This window comes from Lipophrys pholis (genome assembly GCF_963383615.2).
Source record: "Lipophrys pholis genome assembly, chromosome: 22".
In the NCBI taxonomy this organism is placed as follows: domain Eukaryota; kingdom Metazoa; phylum Chordata; class Actinopteri; order Blenniiformes; family Blenniidae; genus Lipophrys; species Lipophrys pholis.
Genome location: NC_137644.1, coordinates 8777777 through 8796190, shown reverse-complemented (window position 1 = coordinate 8796190; position 18414 = coordinate 8777777). Strand labels below are relative to the sequence as shown.

Below are 18414 nucleotides of genomic sequence, written 5' to 3'. Positions count from 1 at the left end.
AATCTTGCTTGAGCATCCAACTTGTATCTTGTTTGGGCCCCCCGAGTGTCTCGGAGCGCCCCTGGCTGCCCCTGCGAACACACCTCACAGGAGCGTCCTATGCTGCGTTCACGGTACTCTGTTACTTAAATATAACTAGTTACTTGAACGCTATGCCCCTCCAGATATTAGTGAAAAATACCACTTAAGGACAAACAGATTATAATGTCTTTTATGAATGTGCATGAAGGATTTTATTACGAATTACTGACGCTGCAGAAGTGCACTCGAGAAAAGGAAATGTCGCTTTACGTCAGCACGTAAACGCACCACCAAACTTTTCCGGGTAACGACATCGGAAACGGTTGTTTTTTGCAGAAAGGCGGATCCCTGTCTGCTACTTTGCTTTTTCACAACTTCTATTTCACCAAATCAGACCCGCCAGGCTCCCAAAATTAAGCCGCGGCGGCTGTATTGAGCTTTAAAACGACAGGGAGTTGACGAGAACCGTGGGAGCGGGACTCTACGGAAGGAAGAGCTTCACTAGCTTGTGGCTGGCTAACTTTTAACGCAACTTGTCCCGCAGCGCCGGAGGGAACACGGGAAGATGGGAGATGAAGATAAAAAGCTGGTGTGGGCACTGACGGCTGGGGATCTGGACGAAGTGAAGAGCAAAGTGCTGACGGTGAGACGACTCGTTAAGCTCCATGGAAGTAAACGACAGTCAGCTAGCTGTCCAGCGGTAGCCGGTGTTTCGGTGTAAGTGGTTTCCCTGTTAGCTGAAGACCGACTTCCTCTAGCGTCCCCAGTTGCCGGTTGTAACTCCCTATGTTAAAAACCCCGATATAAATTGTAGCTGTTGTAGCGAACGCCGTTTAACCGCATTTACAATATAGGTTTTAAAACTCGTAATTTTTGTGAGTGTCATATTAACATTTACCTGCAACAAGGGACGCTCAAGGAAGTCGGTCATCAGTTAACTGGGAAACCACTCAATTCGAAACACCGGACTTGGGAAATGCTCAATTTGACAAGTCATGATTGCAAATATAACGGTTTGAGCTTAACAAATGGTGTTGACTTGTACTTAAGGGACAATTGGTTGAATTCGTTTGCTGCTAAAAGACGTTTTAAAATCCTCTCCAAGTTTGAGAACAATGCTAGCATGTTAGCATCATGCAATGCCACTTTTACGTGAGGACTAAATTATTGTTTGGCTCTTTGTCATCCTCGAATACAGCTATATAAAAAGGAGTTAATCAAGGTGGATGGCACTTTTAAAAAAATGTTTAGTTTATCTGGTTGATGTGACACTGCAGATGGCAACCTGTTGGCGATGCTAACCAACAATAGCCCCGGTAGGTACAGACAGAACAGCTGCGTCTGATGCAAGAGACGTTTTAAAACTGTACGCTGCTCACATGTGACTGGAAAATGCTCGGGATGTTCTGTCTGTTGTGTCTCTGGTGGAGCTCACTGCTAAACATCCTAACCAACCAGACAGGCCTGTGATCCAGCACTGTCTAGCCAGCGAAAGTGGGCGGGGATCCTACCTGCAGGGGATGGTGGATCATGTCAGTGATCGACAGCAGTTCGTGTAACCATAGCTGGATCCACCCATCCATCTTCTCTACCGCTTCGTCCTGTGCAGGCTCGCAGGGTGCTGGAGCCAATCCCAATTTACTGGATGAAAGCAGGATACACAAGACAGACAACCACACACACTCACATCCACACCCAGGGGCAATTTAGGGTCACGGAATAACCTTGGATGCATGTTTTCCGACATGTGGAAGAACATGCAAATTCCACACAAAATGTCCTAGACAGGTATTTGAACCCGGACCACCTTGCGTCTGACCCCTGCACCACAGTGCGAAACCAGGTTATAATACTTTGTGGAAAACCTGTATTGTCATTTAACACGCACAGTGTGGCTGTTGTTTTTAAACTAATTCAGCTGATTTTCTAAAAAGGTCACATGAAAACCTCGCACTACTATTGAGGGCCAAGACATAAGTTGACTTCAGTTTTGCTCAATAACAATTATCTCTTGATAATAAGTAGTTTTGATTGATTTCCACAATTGTTATCAGCTATTGTTGCTCTGCAATGCTTTTTCTTTCCCAGTTTTTTGATTTCCATAAAGAAGTAAAATGGAAATGATATATTTCTTTCCAACATAAAACTGTCACACTGCCTGAGAGATAATTAAACACTATAGTGTGTCATCCCAACTAGCTATGACTGTAGTTACTTCTATTCATCTATCTTTTAGGCCCTAACTCTTTTTTAGTTCAGGGCTTGCATGAAGTCTGCTTAATGACTAAATAACCTGCATTCCCGAATGATAACTTACGAGTGGCTTAGTTTAATTTTTACATTTATTTAATGTCTGATCGAAAGTAGCATATGACACAATGAATCGCTGTAGCATTTTTGAGAGTACAATAAAGGAAGTTTACTCCGGGTAAACATTTGGAAAAATTCACAAAAGATATAGTCATTGCTTTTCGAGACAGCCTGTTTTTGTTGTCCTCATTTAACCAAAGCGTGGTGGTTCACAGTGGAGAAATCACAATCCGCATTATGTTTTTTAATATAACGCAATGGCTATACAATAAGTTGGATTCCATATGTTTGACTCCACTCTTCTATACCAGTCATAGTCATCGCCTCAAAGTAAAAACTGGAAGATGAACACTCACATTCACACCTATGGGCAATTTGGGAAATGCCAAATGAAGTCCAGCTCATGTTTTTTGGATTGTGGGGAGAAAATAGTTTATAATGGCAAGTTTTCTATCTTTTGATTTTAGTCAACGTAGGTTCCCGCCACTATCTGTTATACTGTGGCTAAAAGTGTTGTAGCTCTCGACGGCTGATGGTGACGACGATGTTTGTTTCCAGGAAATGACTATTTTTCTGTTTAGAAGAAAGGGTAGCGGTTACACCTCTCCGGAAGGAAGTTCTAAATTATACTGAGGAATCCACTGGGCATTACAGTTTTAGGGCAAACATCATTTCAAAGGATCATTTTCTTTCTTTCTCTTTTTCTCGGTCCCTCAGAGTCGAGCATCACCAACTGCTGTGTTCAAAAAGTTGTTTTCGTGCTGTGAACGTTCACATAAACATCTGTCAGCAAGTTGCTTCTATGCTTTTGATGATGTAAAAACAAAAGAGTTATTGTGAAGAGGAAACTTGACAAATGAAAGTACACGTCATGTCTGAGGCTTTGCGAAAGCGGAATAAAAAGGTCAGATGCTCAGATTGCAAAGAATATTCAGAAGCTAACCTGGCTATTATTCGAGACGCACACAAATGTGAAACCAAATTCACCACACGTTTTGTCTCACCTCAAGTAGTTATTTATGGCTGAATGCCAGGATTCTGATATTACCGTTAACATGCACATAAAAAGAAAGGCTTTCTGGGATAATGAAGCGACGCTTGCGTGTAATCTTAGGTTAGTGATTAGTCGGCTCTCAAAATTACTGTCCTGATGCCACCACAACGACCGAATATTCAACTAATGAGGTCCAGCCATAGTAAACGGAGCCTGACACTGATAATTGTGATGAACTCATTTGCTTTAAAAAAAAAAAAATCACAGTACATCGCAATTATTGTCATCATGCAGTCAACATATCGTAAAAGACTTGACTGCAATAAATTAGCTCTCCATTCACTGTGCATTTATGCTCTGCAAATGTGAATAACTGCTGTTGACTAATTAAAAATATCAATTGACAGAGAAAGAAAAGTGTTGAAGTAGAAATAGCTAGGCCAAAGACATTAATGTTATCTACTCCAATGTTTGTATTCATCACAGATAACCTTGTTCTTCCATTATTTAACAGTGCTACGTGATCTTGTGCAGCTGTAAACGTTGGTTTTGTAGATAATTGAGTCGGCACATCAAGCTGAAAGCGTGAACCTACACCTATTAGTGGTAAAACTTTAAGCGGAGCGAAATATGAATTGTTGCCAGATTTTTTACTGACAGAAATGTTTGTGATTTAAGAGAAGCTTGTGGCGAGGCAAGCCGTAGCTCCTCAGGCAAATTGTTTCCTTAACTGCAGAGCACTATCAGCAAAAGCTCAGTCCCCCATTAGTTTTCAGATCATACTCTTTGTACAGTCAGCAAGTTTTTGCCCACGGATCTTAAGCTGGCGCGCATAAGTTGGGCACAGCAAGTCAGATATATATTCTGGGGCCAAGCCACAAAGGGGTTTAGCAGTAATGACTAAAATCAATCCGAAAACAAATAGACTGCTGGTGTAAGGGCATTGAAATGGGACTAATATGTTTCTTTTTAAGTTTTTGTTAAAAGTCCGGCTGCTGCGTTTGGCAGAAAAGCATTTGGAAACAGCTCTTGGTACTTTATAACACTTGAAGCATTAGCTATTAGCTGAAATAGTGTAATATGAGAATATTTTTCAAATAGAACAGTAATATATGGTCATAAAATACAATCCGAAAATCATATCAGACTTTTGTATCGTCTCTATAATGGTCAGTGAGTCATCACAGCCATGGAAGTTCACAGTATTAGAAGAGGTCAGGGTTATATATCCATCATTGCTAATTGAGTCACTGCAATCCGGCAGGAAATGAAGAATTGTGTTCAGTATGTTGTACTTGACCTTCTCTTGAATTTATAACAAAAGTGGCAATCACAGTCGGGTCACTGGTGCAGTGTGGTTCACAATGTTGTTTCTGAATGAGTCAGAGGTTGTAAAAGAGGCTCCACGTTCATTTGACGGAGCAAAAGCGAAGCCAAACCCAGTGGCCTGCTTCAAAGTATTCATCCCCCTTGAGCTGAGGGGGCCAATATAGTGTGTCGCATAGTTATGAAATGGAAGGAAAGTGATGCATGGTTTTTACAAATGAAGTTTGGCATGCAAAAGTGTTCATCTTCCCCAAGTCAACACTCTGTAAAGCCACCTTTTACCTGCAACCACCCAGCTGCAAGTCATTTTGGGGTTTGTCTCGACCAGCTTTAAAAATCCACCGACTGAAATGTTTGTACATTCTTCTTGGCAAAACAGCTCAAGCTCAGTCAGATTGGACGGACAGCGTCTGTGAACAGCATTTTCCAAGTCATGCCAGAGATTTTCAATTGGATGAAGGTCTGGACTTTGATATGTTCATTCCAACACATGAATTTGCTTCGATCTAAACATTTAATTTTGAAGCTCTGGCCGGATGTTTCAGGTCGCCGTCCTGCTGGAACATGAACCTCTAACAGGTTTCACTCCAGCATTGCCCTGAATCTGTCTCCGTCCATCTTCCCATCAACTGTGAGCAGTCTCCCTGTCCCCCCTGAAGAGAAGCATCCCCCACTGCATGATGCTGCCTCCACCATGTTTCATGGGGATGGTGTGTTCGGGGTAATGTGCAGTGTATTTAGTTCAGAAAATTAAATTTGGAGCTCATCTGTTCAGATCACTTTCCTCCATGTTTGCCGTGTCTCCAACATGGCTTTTTGCAAATAAGACGACTTCTGGCTTTTGTTTCCACAATTTCTTCTTGCAATTTCTTCTTGCAACTCTCCAATAAATGCCCGATTTGTGGAGTATATCACTGATAGTTTAGGTGGACAGCCATGTCTGGTGTTACACTTCTCACGCTAAATCCCAATAAATACATTTACATTTGTGGTTATAATAGGACTAAATGTAGATTTTTTTCAAAAATATGTTTCTGGTCATTTTGTGTAATCTTGATAAAACTATCTTGAGTTTCGCAATAGGAAAACCTAAAGCGTATATAATTATCTATTGCTTATATTCATAAGCCGGCATATTCAACTTGAAAACGTTAGATGTTTTATATTTGTGTAGCAAAACCTACCAAGACTACCCAGGCCTCAACGAAACCTAAATGCAAGAAAAATATAAGAATTTCTTTCTATTGCCCATGAAAATGTCTGCTGTGAAAAGTAACTCGATTATCTCCAGGAAGTGGAACTATTCACCATTCATACCTGTATCATTAAATCATAATGTTTGAAACCGAAGAGCGACTCTATATCATAATGGCATGATAACCACCACCCCAGATGATATAATCTCGTATCAGCGTAGTATTAACAGTGCTGCTTTTTTACCCATTCCATCTTCTTATTGGCATCTCACCTTTTATTAGTTCTGCTCCAAGTTGCCCCCAGAGAATAAGATAGTTCCCAGCTAGCGCAAGTGTTTTTAATCAGGAGGTATTATGCAACAACATATTGCTCTTTCTTCCGCCGTGAAGGCTTTTAGTCTCACTGAGACATTTTTATGGGGTAACGGATGCGATCGCTGCCATCTTGGCGCTGACAATTAGCTGATCGCACACGTCGGAGCGGACGGTCACAGCTGTGATTGATTTAGTCTTCCATTAGGTATTGTCACTCGCCACCTGGTGTGTGTGTGACGAGTGTGTCGCCTCACTCAAGGTTGACAGTCTTAGAAATACGATTACCACAACTAATGAGTGTCACTTGATTCCACCGTGAGCTTTTACCAGCAGTCCATTTCTTTTTCTCTGTTGGCTTCTGAAAGCTCTACATTTACACACCTTTTGACATCAAAAAAAATTTTTCCTCTCGCTTTTCTCTCTCTCCCAGCCCGAAGATGCAAACCGGATCCTGGACGGTGGGAGGATGCCTCTGCATTACGCTGCCGACTTTGGTAATAAAGAAGTGCTAGAGTTCCTGATCTCGAAGGGGGCGGACATCAACGTAAGAGCCACAATAAATTTGTTTTGGTATTTAGTTTTCCGGTGAGCATGAGCTCATCTTGTATTGGGATAAGGATTTGTAAAACATATAAACGCATAGATGTTCAATGTGATTGGCCACATGTGATTTATTCTATATCAGTGATATGTAGATTTTGTGTGTTGATATCGCAATAGCGACAAACTTGTGACATACTGTGTGCTGTTTCAATAGAAGTTTATTTCACTCGGTGTTACTTTCTTTGCCTTAATACATGTTTAACTCGTATGAATAGTATACGTTGAGGCCACGTTTCCATGACAACGTGAAAAAGGAACACTTGTTGAGATTTGTGGGTCCGTTTACACCACAACAATGGTTGGAAACACTGAAAAGGCAACTTTTTTGACAAAAGCTCCCACGGTGGAACTTTTCGAAAACGCTCCGTCTTTGTGGAAACAGGAAGCGCAACTTTTCTGAAACCGCCGCTACCGTACATGCGCATTACAGCCATAGTAAATAGTTCTTCTACACATGCGCGAATAGATGGACAATAACAACAATAGCAATCCAACTTTGTTGTCTGTGTGCGTGCGTGCGTGCGTGCGTGTTAACTACATTGTTATCAGCATTTCTGCCATTTCAGAGTAAACCAACATCATTTTCAAAACGTTGCCGTGTAAACGCAAAACTTTTCTCGATGTGTTTTCCCTTGAAACGTTGTGTAAACAATGCCGAAGCCGACTTGGTATTTAATCTGATTGGTCCAACTTCGGCTTGTTGTAGCTATAATATATCTGTTGGCTGCGACTTCGTAATTATAGTTTGATAAACACAAGTTCCGTCTTCACCTGTCCAAAATCTGACTCAACAAATCAACAACTTTTAGTATTTCCTGGATTTATTCCTCTCAGGCATGTGGCTTTAAAAAATTTTTTAGCAAGGTCCAATATTTTCTTGACTCCTGAGTCCAAAATTGTTTTGGCGTTTCCTTTCTCCAAACACCCTGCTCAGCTACTGACATGTGGAAGACAGATTTATTGGTAATGTGCACTGCCTTTTCTTCACATTTGTTGTCGTGATGAGGGCGAAGTGAAGCTTTTCTTCCTCGCAGGGTTCCCTAATCATTTTTTCATGAAAGAGCGATGTGCCCCTACTCTGGCTTTGGGCTTTGCCTACAATGTGATATACACGACTCCTCCTTTTCCTGTTTATCGCTTCTTTCCGTCTCACCCGGGCCTTTCTCCTACTCCCGCAGGCTACAGACAAACATGGCTTCACTCCACTGATCACCGCCTGTTACGAGGGTCACCTCACATGCGTCAAGTTGCTGCTAGAAAAGGTTGGTATCTGACGACCCCGAAGTGTGCAGGTGTTTCTCAACCGTCAGTGCACGTCGGCATGTCGGGGCTCCGCGAGTGCCGATGAGGCAAGTCGTTGGGACAAAAGGCCCTTTGACGCAGCCCCGTTGAGGCCGTGCTGGAATGTTCATGCAGCAGAATTGCTGCTGCCGTTCCAGTGTTTTTGTCTCTTTTGATGCCCTCTGCTGTCATCCCTCCACTTCACACCACCCCCCCCATACCCCCCCCACAGGTGTTTAGCTCTGGTACTATCTTGAATGCTACCTGGGTCAGATGGGAGCTCGCTGCCGGGAGCACATCTAGTCGCAGCTGTGAGGCGAGAGACAATACCGAGTTGAGACACAGCTGGCGTTGGTTGAAGCAATACGAGTGAATAACAAGCGCGCTGTGATAAATGTCCGATTCAACCAGCGCCGCCCCAGTCCGAAAAAGATTTGTGCACTTCCATCGCAGGCATACTGAAAACCTAATTTGTAATTGGAGGAGTTTTCCTTTAAATAGCAATTGTCTTGTCTTAATGCTTAACTTCTAAAGAACTGCATGACTAATGCATAAATAACAGAGGCTCTTCTTGGCTGCTGCAGTAGTTTCCCAGCAGTGTCAAACATAAGGCCTGTGAGACAAAATCAACCTATAAGAGGCTCCAATCTGGCCAAACAACCGAGCGCATTCTAAAAATGTCACACAGAAAACCACATTTCAACAAGAGAAGCAGACGCAACACAACGCTGACACCCGAGCTGAGATATGTGATGTTGCCATAAAAGCTAGCAAACGAGCATTAGTGTCAAAGCCATGCTGTCAGGGTGAGTCTGAAAAAACATGCAAAATACAAGCAGTTATAGGAGCATATTTTTGACAATTCACTGTATTTTGCAGCAGAAAGTCGCTTTACAAATGGCTTTATGTTGAGATTGTAGTAACTGTTTGGTTTTGCAAAAATATAGAAATTTTCATCACGTATACTCTGCGCCACAACAAAGAAAAACTTTAAAGCTTAAATTTAAAGGACATGATAATATAACATTTTATTTGTATTGCGCTTTCCAAAATACTCTGGCACTTTACAAAGTTACATTATAAAATCAGCAAACATTAAACTAGAGGAACATCATAAAACACAATAAAATAGATGAGCATTATGTAATAAACGCCGTTCTGAACAGGTGGGTCTTGATGAGTGATTTGAAAGTGCTATTCTACCAGTCCGGCCCACTCGAGATGAAATAGTGGTCCCCGAACTAACTCGTGTTTTACACCCCTGATTTACCATCTCTATTTCTTTGTGGTCCTCCCATTACCATCCAGCACTCAAGCTGTTTTCAAAAGAACAACGCGGGTGTGTATGGACAATGATGTTCTAGAAAACGAAAGCTTCCATCACTAAACTGGTCCGTTTTTACTTTTCTGAGCTTGAAACTTGGACAATAGTACAAACTCTGCACTCCCGTGTGAGAGGAGCGTAGTGTAAGTGTAAGGCGTCATGTTGATGTCAAGCAGAAGGCTTCAGTCAAACGGCGCTCCACACAGAGCGGTAGAAATTCACAGGCTGAGGGTGAGTGAGCAGCTGTCTGTTCCCAGCCGCGCTAAATGAGGCAGGGTAAATGAAAGCTCCTCCACACAGTTGTTTCACAGTCGCGTCATCTTGGCTCAACAAAAGTAATGGAAAGCTGGGAGGGGGGCTTTTACAGGCTGGGTCACACAACCAAGTAGGGAAGTCACTCTTCACACTCGGGCACAGTCTCACATGAACCACTGGCAGTTTTTTTTATTTTAGTGGGTTCACGGTTTGAAAAGCAGGCGTTTCAAAAGAGGAAGTCATTACGGGTTAAGAGGAAAACAACGATGTCAGGTTTGAGAGCCACTTAGGTGGCACTCTATTATAACGTATTCCTGTTGGCCATCAGCTGTTCTTAACTCCGTGTTTCTATAAGCACCGCCATACGCCCCGGCTCACGCATTAATCGTCCAGCAGCTGGCAACTGCTGTCAGCCGGCCGTCAGTGCTGTTTGCTCAAAGATTAACTGAAGGAAGCAGACCGGGCCAAAATAATAAGGGGGGTGGGGAAATCAGTTTTTGAAGTAACTTATTTGCCAAAAAAAAGTTTCATGCGTCACGTTTGTGGTGCCTGCCAAATACATTGTTTGGACTTGGATGTATATGTAATGCAGAGCTAACACAATCCTGTTTCTAAAAAGGTGTAGAACGTACACAGAAACAGGGTTCACTGATCTATGAATGTTATATTGGCACCCAATATTTTAATTACAAAATACCATAGGAACTAGTGAGCACGGGAAGGAATGAGACATTGCCTGCGCTGCGGCTGTCAACATCACCATATTGGTCCGAACATCAGTCTGAAAAAGTGAGGTTTTCTTATATTCGGGGCCTAAGGAAAAAGAGACATCTGCTCTTCTTGGTCTTATTTTTTTTAAATGTCAAAGATAATCAGATACAATTCGTATTCCTCGAAGAAGGAAAAGTAGCCTTAACATCCGAGCTGAGCCGGTGATAGAATTCTTGTCCATCACAGTGAAAAAACGAGAGACACTATGTATAGATGTGACTGGTAGCAGTAGATATATAATGTTTCTACAGTACATTATTCCAAAAGCTGAAATCACCGCTGCATCTGGAGTAGGCGCCACCTCTGATTTGTAAATGAAAGCCCGTTGGGGAGACCTTTCAATGGAATCCTTTGCCCATGGTACAATAATAGACTAGACTGACAGCCGAAGCTCATCTGAAAAAGGATTATGGTGGAAGACGGGGATTTTGGTGAAACCGTGGTCCTGCGCCACGGCTTCGATCTACACTCATCTCCACTAAGCACTAACAAAGATTAACACCCCGATACTGCCAAAAGGTCAACAGTCACCACAGGGACTGGATCTCAAAGATTCACCTATGACGGCTCTGAAAACTCGCCGCATGTCTTAGCAAGAGATGAATAGATTGTCTGGAAGCCACAGCTTCCATTGTCGTGCCGAATATCCTCATTGGACAGTAAGTGCAGCCCCACATGCACTATGTTTGCAGTAGATAAAAAGAACCCACAGAGAATACCGAATTGTGACTGTCGGACAAATCTTGTGTTGGCAGACAAAAATGGCTCAGTTCCTTGTTGCATCGTGGGACCTGACCCCCCCCCCCGCAACTGCATACTGTGCTTTTGTTGGTAATGAATTATAAAACGCCATGTTAACCCCAGAGGTGACCCAGCTGTAAGATGCAGGCCAAGAGTGCTGACTACAGCCCACTGAGGCCGGCCAGTCAATTTTAAGTCTACAATGAAAGGGCACCAGGGGCAACACACACATGAGTGGCCACCTGTTATTTTCTTTTGTATGTATGCCAGTACATGACCATTAGGCAAGAAAAATGCAGTATTATGTTGTTGCCCTGTCTTCTAAACCCAACCCCAAGAGGTGTTGCATACGTGTCCTGCATCCAAAATAGAAGGTTCCATCATACAAACTATGAAACAATCAAATACGTTAACATTTTATTATTGCTGCAACTTTTGTCGGATAATTTAAAGTCTACTTTCTATGTCACTCTTCTGAAACAACTTTATTTGGTATTTAGACAAACCCAAAGATATTTTGGTTGGACTGAACAAAGCATTCTGGGATATCTCCCCAAAAACAATGTAACGGGTGAAATAATTTTCCAGCAGTTTTTACTTTGTGACTATCGGGTTCATAGTTGATCTGCGCCAAATAATTGCCCAGAATAGTATTGGAATTTGAAGAAAGTCCCTTTGTCTTCCTGGGAGAAAAAAACCTCATCTCTTGTACATTATTCCCTTAAAGGAGACATATCATGCTTTTAAATCCTTCCTTTTTACATATAAATCATACAGTTGTGGTCTATATAAAGCGGAACTGCAATGCTTGGGTCTGAATTCCTCATTATTATAGCTCCACAGGCCCCTTTTCAACCCCTTTTCTGATGTGCTTCTGAGAGCAACTCGTTTTGGGGCGGTCTCTTCAAATGCAAATGAGACACTTCATACCCCGCCTCCTCTCCAGGTTGCAGAGGTGACACTCAGTTCAACGCCACCCTGTTCGGCCATCTTTGTAGTTTGATAGAACAGATACAATTATCTAGCGGGGCAGAAACTTTATATTCACACATTATTTACAAAATGTCAACAACGGAAGATTTGTCCATCCAGCCATACATGTTGGAGCCAGAGTCGGACCCGGCGGAGCGAGATGAAAATGACGATGATGCACCCGAAGAACAACGTCTTCATATGGATGTAACGCAATGGTGTGTTACTATATTTACACTAACTTCTCCATCCATGCCCACTACTACAATACTGCCTGTATTACAACGACTATTTAACACAGAAGTTACATTATAATCTAAAACGAGCACACAGCGCTAACATATGAAGACAGTGCAACTGCTAATGCTAATAAAACAATGACAGGGACGTCTTATCATCACACTTTTTAGCGTTATATACAGCTTACCGAAGTGCTCTGTTCGTCGTCTCCATAGATAGAAGGAACTGACCGCTCAATCAGACCAAGTCTTTCAGCAAATCCTTCTTTATACTGGCGGAGGTTGCTGAAGCAGTCGTCCTTAAAGTGCTTCGCGCACACAAAAATGACCTTACCCACAGATGTGGGTACATTTCTGTGAAAAATAAAACTCAACCAGGCACTTCGAAAAGGTTCTGATGCTGGGAGGCGGTGTAACGAAGCTTGTGGGTTACTACATCCAACAACCGAACATTTCGACTTATCCTCTCGTAACTTCGGCACCCTTAGGTTGGACTACAAAATCGCAGCGAGAAACAAAAATGGCGGATTGCTCGAAGTGTCGATGTCCTAATTTGGCAGTTCCGCTGAGAATACTGTGACGTCATTGTTCAAAAAACGTAATAGAGAATAGAAAAATCGAAACCAATCGCAAAATATGACCAAAACAGAATATAAAGATATCAACGGAGCACCTGAAGAGACTACTTTGAAATTTTCTGTACTTCTAAACACTCTAAATATACAACAAAATGCATTTAAGGGCTAAAAAAGTGGATTTAGCATGATATGTCCCCTTTAAGTTTCCCTTGCACATCTTTCTCCAGTACAGATTTTTCTCTTCCTGACTCTTCTTTTGCTAACGGGTCAATATTCCGTAAGCTTTGCATTTTGGACAGGTATTGGAGCATTTGAGACTCTTTCAATCCCGTACTCTCAACGCATTATGAAAAGTTAATGGACACTTTGGCGGGTCAGTGGCATTACGTTACTGAGCGCCGCTTCGCACGGCTCCCTAATCATAATGATGATGCCTCTCAGCCCGACACCACACTCCCCCCGTAGCCTATTCTTATTCATTAGACTCCGTCTCACTTGGCCGCCACCTTTTCTTTGACTGGATAATGTTTGGACAGTGAGGCGTTCACGAGGGGTCATTATTCAAGTCGGGGAAAGCTCATTACTGTAAGTAGTGTCAGGGTGGTGCCGCCGAGCCGGTTGGCCGCTGGGGGTGATGGTGGTATCTTGAGAGGCAGTAACAAGCAGAGGTATGGACCAACTATTAATGGAGCCCCACCATGAATACCCTCATGGAGTATAAATCCATGGCAGACCTTTTCAATGCTTTTATTGTGGCAGTGTGTATGGTGACTCGAAGGGAAGGCTCATTACGAGACTGCTTTGCCTCAAATATAACTGGGATTCACTCGTGTTTATCCGAGAGGAGGCTTGTTTGTTCCCGAGCAAGTATAGTATTGATGGTAAAAGGGCTAAAGTCAAGGTGTAATGTGTTTCCAGCCATCGAAATGAGGTCTGTGGAGTCGGTTACTTGGTACGCACTCGAACCAGCTCCTAATGACTTCCCCAGAGCTGGAGAAGAAGGAACGGGAAGAGAAAAGCCTCTTCCCACCGTTGTCCTACCGGTCACCCACTGAACTCTTCAGAGTGGAGAGTATAACGATTGGTTACCAGCTCCCTGATACCAGTGAGTCAGCAGCAGCTCCTGGAAAGGTTTATTGACGTAGCAAACGCGCCACTGGAGTTTACAGTTCTCGTTCGACACTCCAGTTTTTGTTTTCGTCTGACCGACAAAACAATTGATATCAGAAAAGCATTAAGACAATACCAGAGTGGAACAATTCTGGTTTCCCCCAGGGGCTCAGGTTGTGCCTCTGACAAGATGAATTACACTGCAGGAATTCCTCCATGTAGTTACAGATGAAAGAAAGACCAGATTGGTCATTTTCTTTCCCTCCTCCAACACTTGCCTCTGGTGAAATTGAAAACTAAATTGGCTTGGTGGGCTCCTGCTCTACCTGCCCTAAGTTGTTTTCTTCACATTTTAATTGGACGTAAGTGTTTCACACTCACACAAGAAAAAAATAACCAAAAAAACAAATAAGTCAAGACTATGCAGATATTTTTGGCCAGGTAGGAGGCATCTCAAAGCATTTTGAGTCACGGAGCCGTCCTCGTCGTGAGAACAGCAGCTGGAGGACGGGGGGAATGTTTTCCAAGACTTATAACTAAGTAAAGCCAACCTGATTCAATTTCCTTTGAGATTCAAATTGTGTTAATCTGAACCAATTTATTTGACCCAATGCAGGTTTTTCCTGAATATCTTTGGCACATTTCGGATGGGAGACACCCGTCGAAACATGTCAACAGTATTTTGCAAAAGCCGACTTGCCTGAAGAGAAGAAAGAGAAATACAAACTAAAGGCCTAATGAATATAATTGAACTGAATTGCCCCGAGACAAATTACTTTTCTTCTTAATGTATAGATTTGAATAAAAGAAACTTTTTTTTTTTTTTTATGAATATATGAATGCAGCTTCCTAAATTTGGGAAACTGGACCAATTTTTATTTATTTTTTTTAAATGTAGCTTTTGAAACACAAGGCCATGCAGCTATATATATATATATATATATATATATATATATATATATATATATATATATATGTATATGTGTGTGTGTGTGTGTAAAACTTTAAAAAAAAAAAAAAGTTTTCCTTGAATTTGTCATAATTGATATCTGATATATATTTTTTTCTTTTCACATCCATTATGATTTATAACTCTTTATTCAGTTGTCACATTTGTGAAAAAGTATGAAATTAAAGAATAATATTAACTAATTTTATATTTTCAAATGCATGCCAACTGTGAATTTCGTGACCGGTACTTTGGAACCTGTTGAAACTCGAATCCGAGTGATTTGAGCTCAGCAAAGTCGTAGAAGTTCAAAACGTAGACGGCGCCACTCTGAGCTGAGAGGTGCACAACTTTCAAATATGAAGCAAATAACAAATTGACAAAAGTCTCTCCGACTGTCGTCTCCGACAACAATTCTCGATGTAGATGTGCCGGGTTGCCCCGCCGAGCCGCCCACACATCGCCGGGCACTCCAACTGGGTCGCATTGTTTTCGCTGCTTCTCCGCGCAACAATGGACCCTCTCTGCCCGGCTTCTGTAAGCCCTTCGCTGAGAGGCTGAAGTTGGCAGGCCAAACAAAGGGACGTCTCTGTACCGCATGCCCCCTCCACTCCTCCACTTGTCACTACGAGTATTCAGCACTTTGCCCGTCGCAGTCTTTCTCTTTTCTGTCGTCTTTTTTTTTTCTTATCCCATTAATACCCAATGTAATTGCATTCTCTCTCATCAAGTCCTCAGACTTCACATGGATTGTGCCTTGTTGTTTGTGACCACGGTTTTGCATGTGGTCCATCAGTCTGACCAGCTAATACTTTTGTCTGAATCGGAGAGAACAAGGGAGGCAGTGAGCCTTTAGGTTGCTATTTAAATGGTGCACATGTCAATAGCCTTTATTAACCACTTGTGATTGACCCTTTTTTTTTTAATACTTCAGTTTGTCGGTCTGCAACCCTGGTCCTGGAGGGCTCCTGTCCTGCACACACACCATGCGCACCACGGGGTAATTCTTCTGTACATGCGAGAGTAGATGGGCAATTAACAGCAATGGCGGCCTTCAGAATGGCGTTTTCTACTTGAGTCACCCGTAATAATAATCCAGTGTCTGTCCATATGAATGTCCATGTTTATAGCTGACATGTTTCTGTGGCATGTGTGTAGTTTCATTTCAAAAACGACCCAACAGCGCCAACTCGTGGCCTGGCATGCAAACTACATCGTTTTCAGTGCTTCTACTATTTCCCTGGAAATAGACATCCTTTTCAAAACGTTGCCGGGTAAAAGCAAAACTTTTCTGAAACGAAAACACAACAAAGCATTGTTGTGTAAACAGCGCCCGTGTTTACAAGCTCCAGGTTACTTAACTTCTCCACCGCCTCAGTATCGGGAGGTCATTTCATTCACGTAGCATCAGCTCTGCGCTCCTCACTCCAACCCAGACGCCCAGATGTGAGCAGGATTCGATGCACCCGCTCAGCATTTCTAATATTCCCCCCCCTCCACAGGGAGCTGACAAAGACCGGAAAGGACCGAACTGCGTCAGTGCCTTTGAAGCCGCCGAGAGCGACGCCATCAAGGCCCTGTTGAAGTAAGACGCGGCGGCGTGGGGGAGCGGCTGGACAGGTGGGTGGACAGGCACACAGATGGACGCAGTGGTCCCACGACAGAAGACGGACTCGCCCCCTTTTACCCTGATCAACCTGTCATAGCACTGCTTTGGTCTGTTTGTTGGAGGTTCATTTTGTCTGTCTGGTCCCCTTTACCTGGTTTATGTTTGTTTTAGTTTTTTCTTTTTCCTCCAGTTTATTTTGAAATAGGGATTATTTTTCTTTACTTTTGCCTCCGTTTGTAGCCAATCTAAAAGACAGGACTTGTCAATTACGTCTCCCTTAGGGACCAAACACTGGGGGAGTCTTGAACCTGCATCATGAAACAATTCTCACAATTAAGATTTGGATTCTCTGTAAACACAAAGCGTAGCACTTCAATAGCCTCTCCTCCTTACCGTTGTCTCCGAAACCTAAAGAAATGCTAATGAGTGTATTGGTATTCCTACTACTACGTTCTGACCGGGCTGTGTTCTAAACAGTAATTGCACTGTATTCTAGTTAGTAACGAGAGGTTGTAAAGTTTCATTGAGCTTTTCATTTTCATCATGTGTGGCCTCATTCACTACATTGACTTTCTTTAATCGATCAACCTGCCGCTCAAGTCCAATCCTGACATTTTGGAGATGTTTAAAAGAGGCCCGGACTAGTTCAGAGTTTCCTTTTTCTACTCGGCCCCTGCATCGCTAACATATCAAATAGTGGGGTTTTTGGGGGTTTTTTTTGACAAATTTCACATTATTAATGCATTTGTGAGGTGTTTCTGTATTCTTTGACCAATCACCATGCTGGCTAACTAGAAAGACTTGAATGTTGCAATTTTAAAATCTGCTAAATATTTCATTTTGGAGCAACGTTAACAGATTATTAGGAAAGTGTTGGTTTTAATTTTCTCACCTCCCCCTCCTCCCGGAATAAGATTTCCTGTTTTCATTGCAGCTTCTCCGTGTGTTTTGTAACATTTGGTGCCGTAGCGGCTTTGGACGGCGGGTGAGAGTCGAGAACACAATAAGTAAGGGGGGTCTGTTAGCGTCCCCCTCGAAATGGATTTGGTAAGAAGCCCTGCCGGCTTCTTGTTTTGTTTAGTTTCTTCTTTTTTTTGCTGCATGTCAAAGCTGCCTCTGGTTTATGCTATGGAATGGTCACTGTCCTCTTCGGTTGCTTTCCAATGAATTACTACAATGTAATGGACAAATAAAAAAAACAAAACATGCTCTTGCTGACTTTGTTGTGACAAAAGTCTGTAAAAAAACAAAAACTGAAATAAAAAAAATCTTTAAAAACAATCCTCCCGTCTGAGAGAAAGTTCATTGAAGGGGTACTTGTTGGATTGAGAGGATTTCAGAAGACGGTGAAATCAATTGAACGAGAGCTAATGTGACATATTGAAAATGTATTGTCGTCACAATATGAACATGCGATTGAAAATAAATTAAGAAACGCAAACATGGCGCTGTAGCGTCTCTTTAAAGTTTTATACAGAGAAGAGAATATGCTCTTTTTTTTTTTTTTTTTTTTACCTTGAAATTGGATGAATTTCACTAAAGTAACTCAAAACTAGGGATGTCCCGATCACACTTTTTTCCCCGATACCGATCCGATTTTTCAGAATTGAGTATCGGCCGATACCGATACCTTCCCGATCCTATACTCACATTGCTATTGCAAATATACTCAATAGTCTATTTTTGGAGCAACTAAGGTGTCTGAAGCTAAAAGCACTATTGGCAGAAGCTTTGTTTAGCTAGGAATTATTGTAAAACTCGCTTATTGAATCAGAATTCTTCTCTTTTTCTTTAGTTGTTGTTGTAAACTGAGGCTACAT

The 18414-nt window shown here is 42.2% G+C and overlaps 1 protein-coding gene across 2 annotated transcripts; it reads left to right on the top strand.

The window, feature by feature from the left end:
- The first annotated feature begins 262 nt into the window (after positions 1-262).
- mtpn (myotrophin) lies at positions 263-17834 on the top strand. Of its 2 annotated transcripts, XM_080492053.1 has the most exons (5): positions 263-664; positions 6593-6706; positions 7944-8027; positions 16488-16605; positions 17529-17834. In XM_080492053.1, exons 1-4 carry the CDS (start codon positions 587-589, stop codon positions 16572-16574), a joined length of 363 nt encoding a protein of 120 aa, XP_080348179.1. In that variant the 5' UTR covers positions 263-586; the 3' UTR covers positions 16575-16605; positions 17529-17834. The 2 variants fall into 2 exon arrangements, with proteins under 2 accessions (XP_080348179.1, XP_080348178.1); XM_080492052.1 differs by having other exon boundaries at positions 16488-17834.
- The last annotated feature ends 580 nt before the right edge of the window (positions 17835-18414 follow it).

Coding starts and splice junctions, on each gene's coding strand:
- mtpn (XM_080492053.1), top strand. CDS start 587: ATGGGAGATGAAGATAAAAAGCTGGTGTGGGCACTGACGGCTGGGGAT. Junction 6,707..7,943: donor CGAAGGGGGCGGACATCAAC/GTAAGAGCCACA, acceptor CTACTCCCGCAG/GCTACAGACAAACATGGCTT. Junction 8,028..16,487: donor TCAAGTTGCTGCTAGAAAAG/GTTGGTATCTGA, acceptor CCCCCTCCACAG/GGAGCTGACAAAGACCGGAA.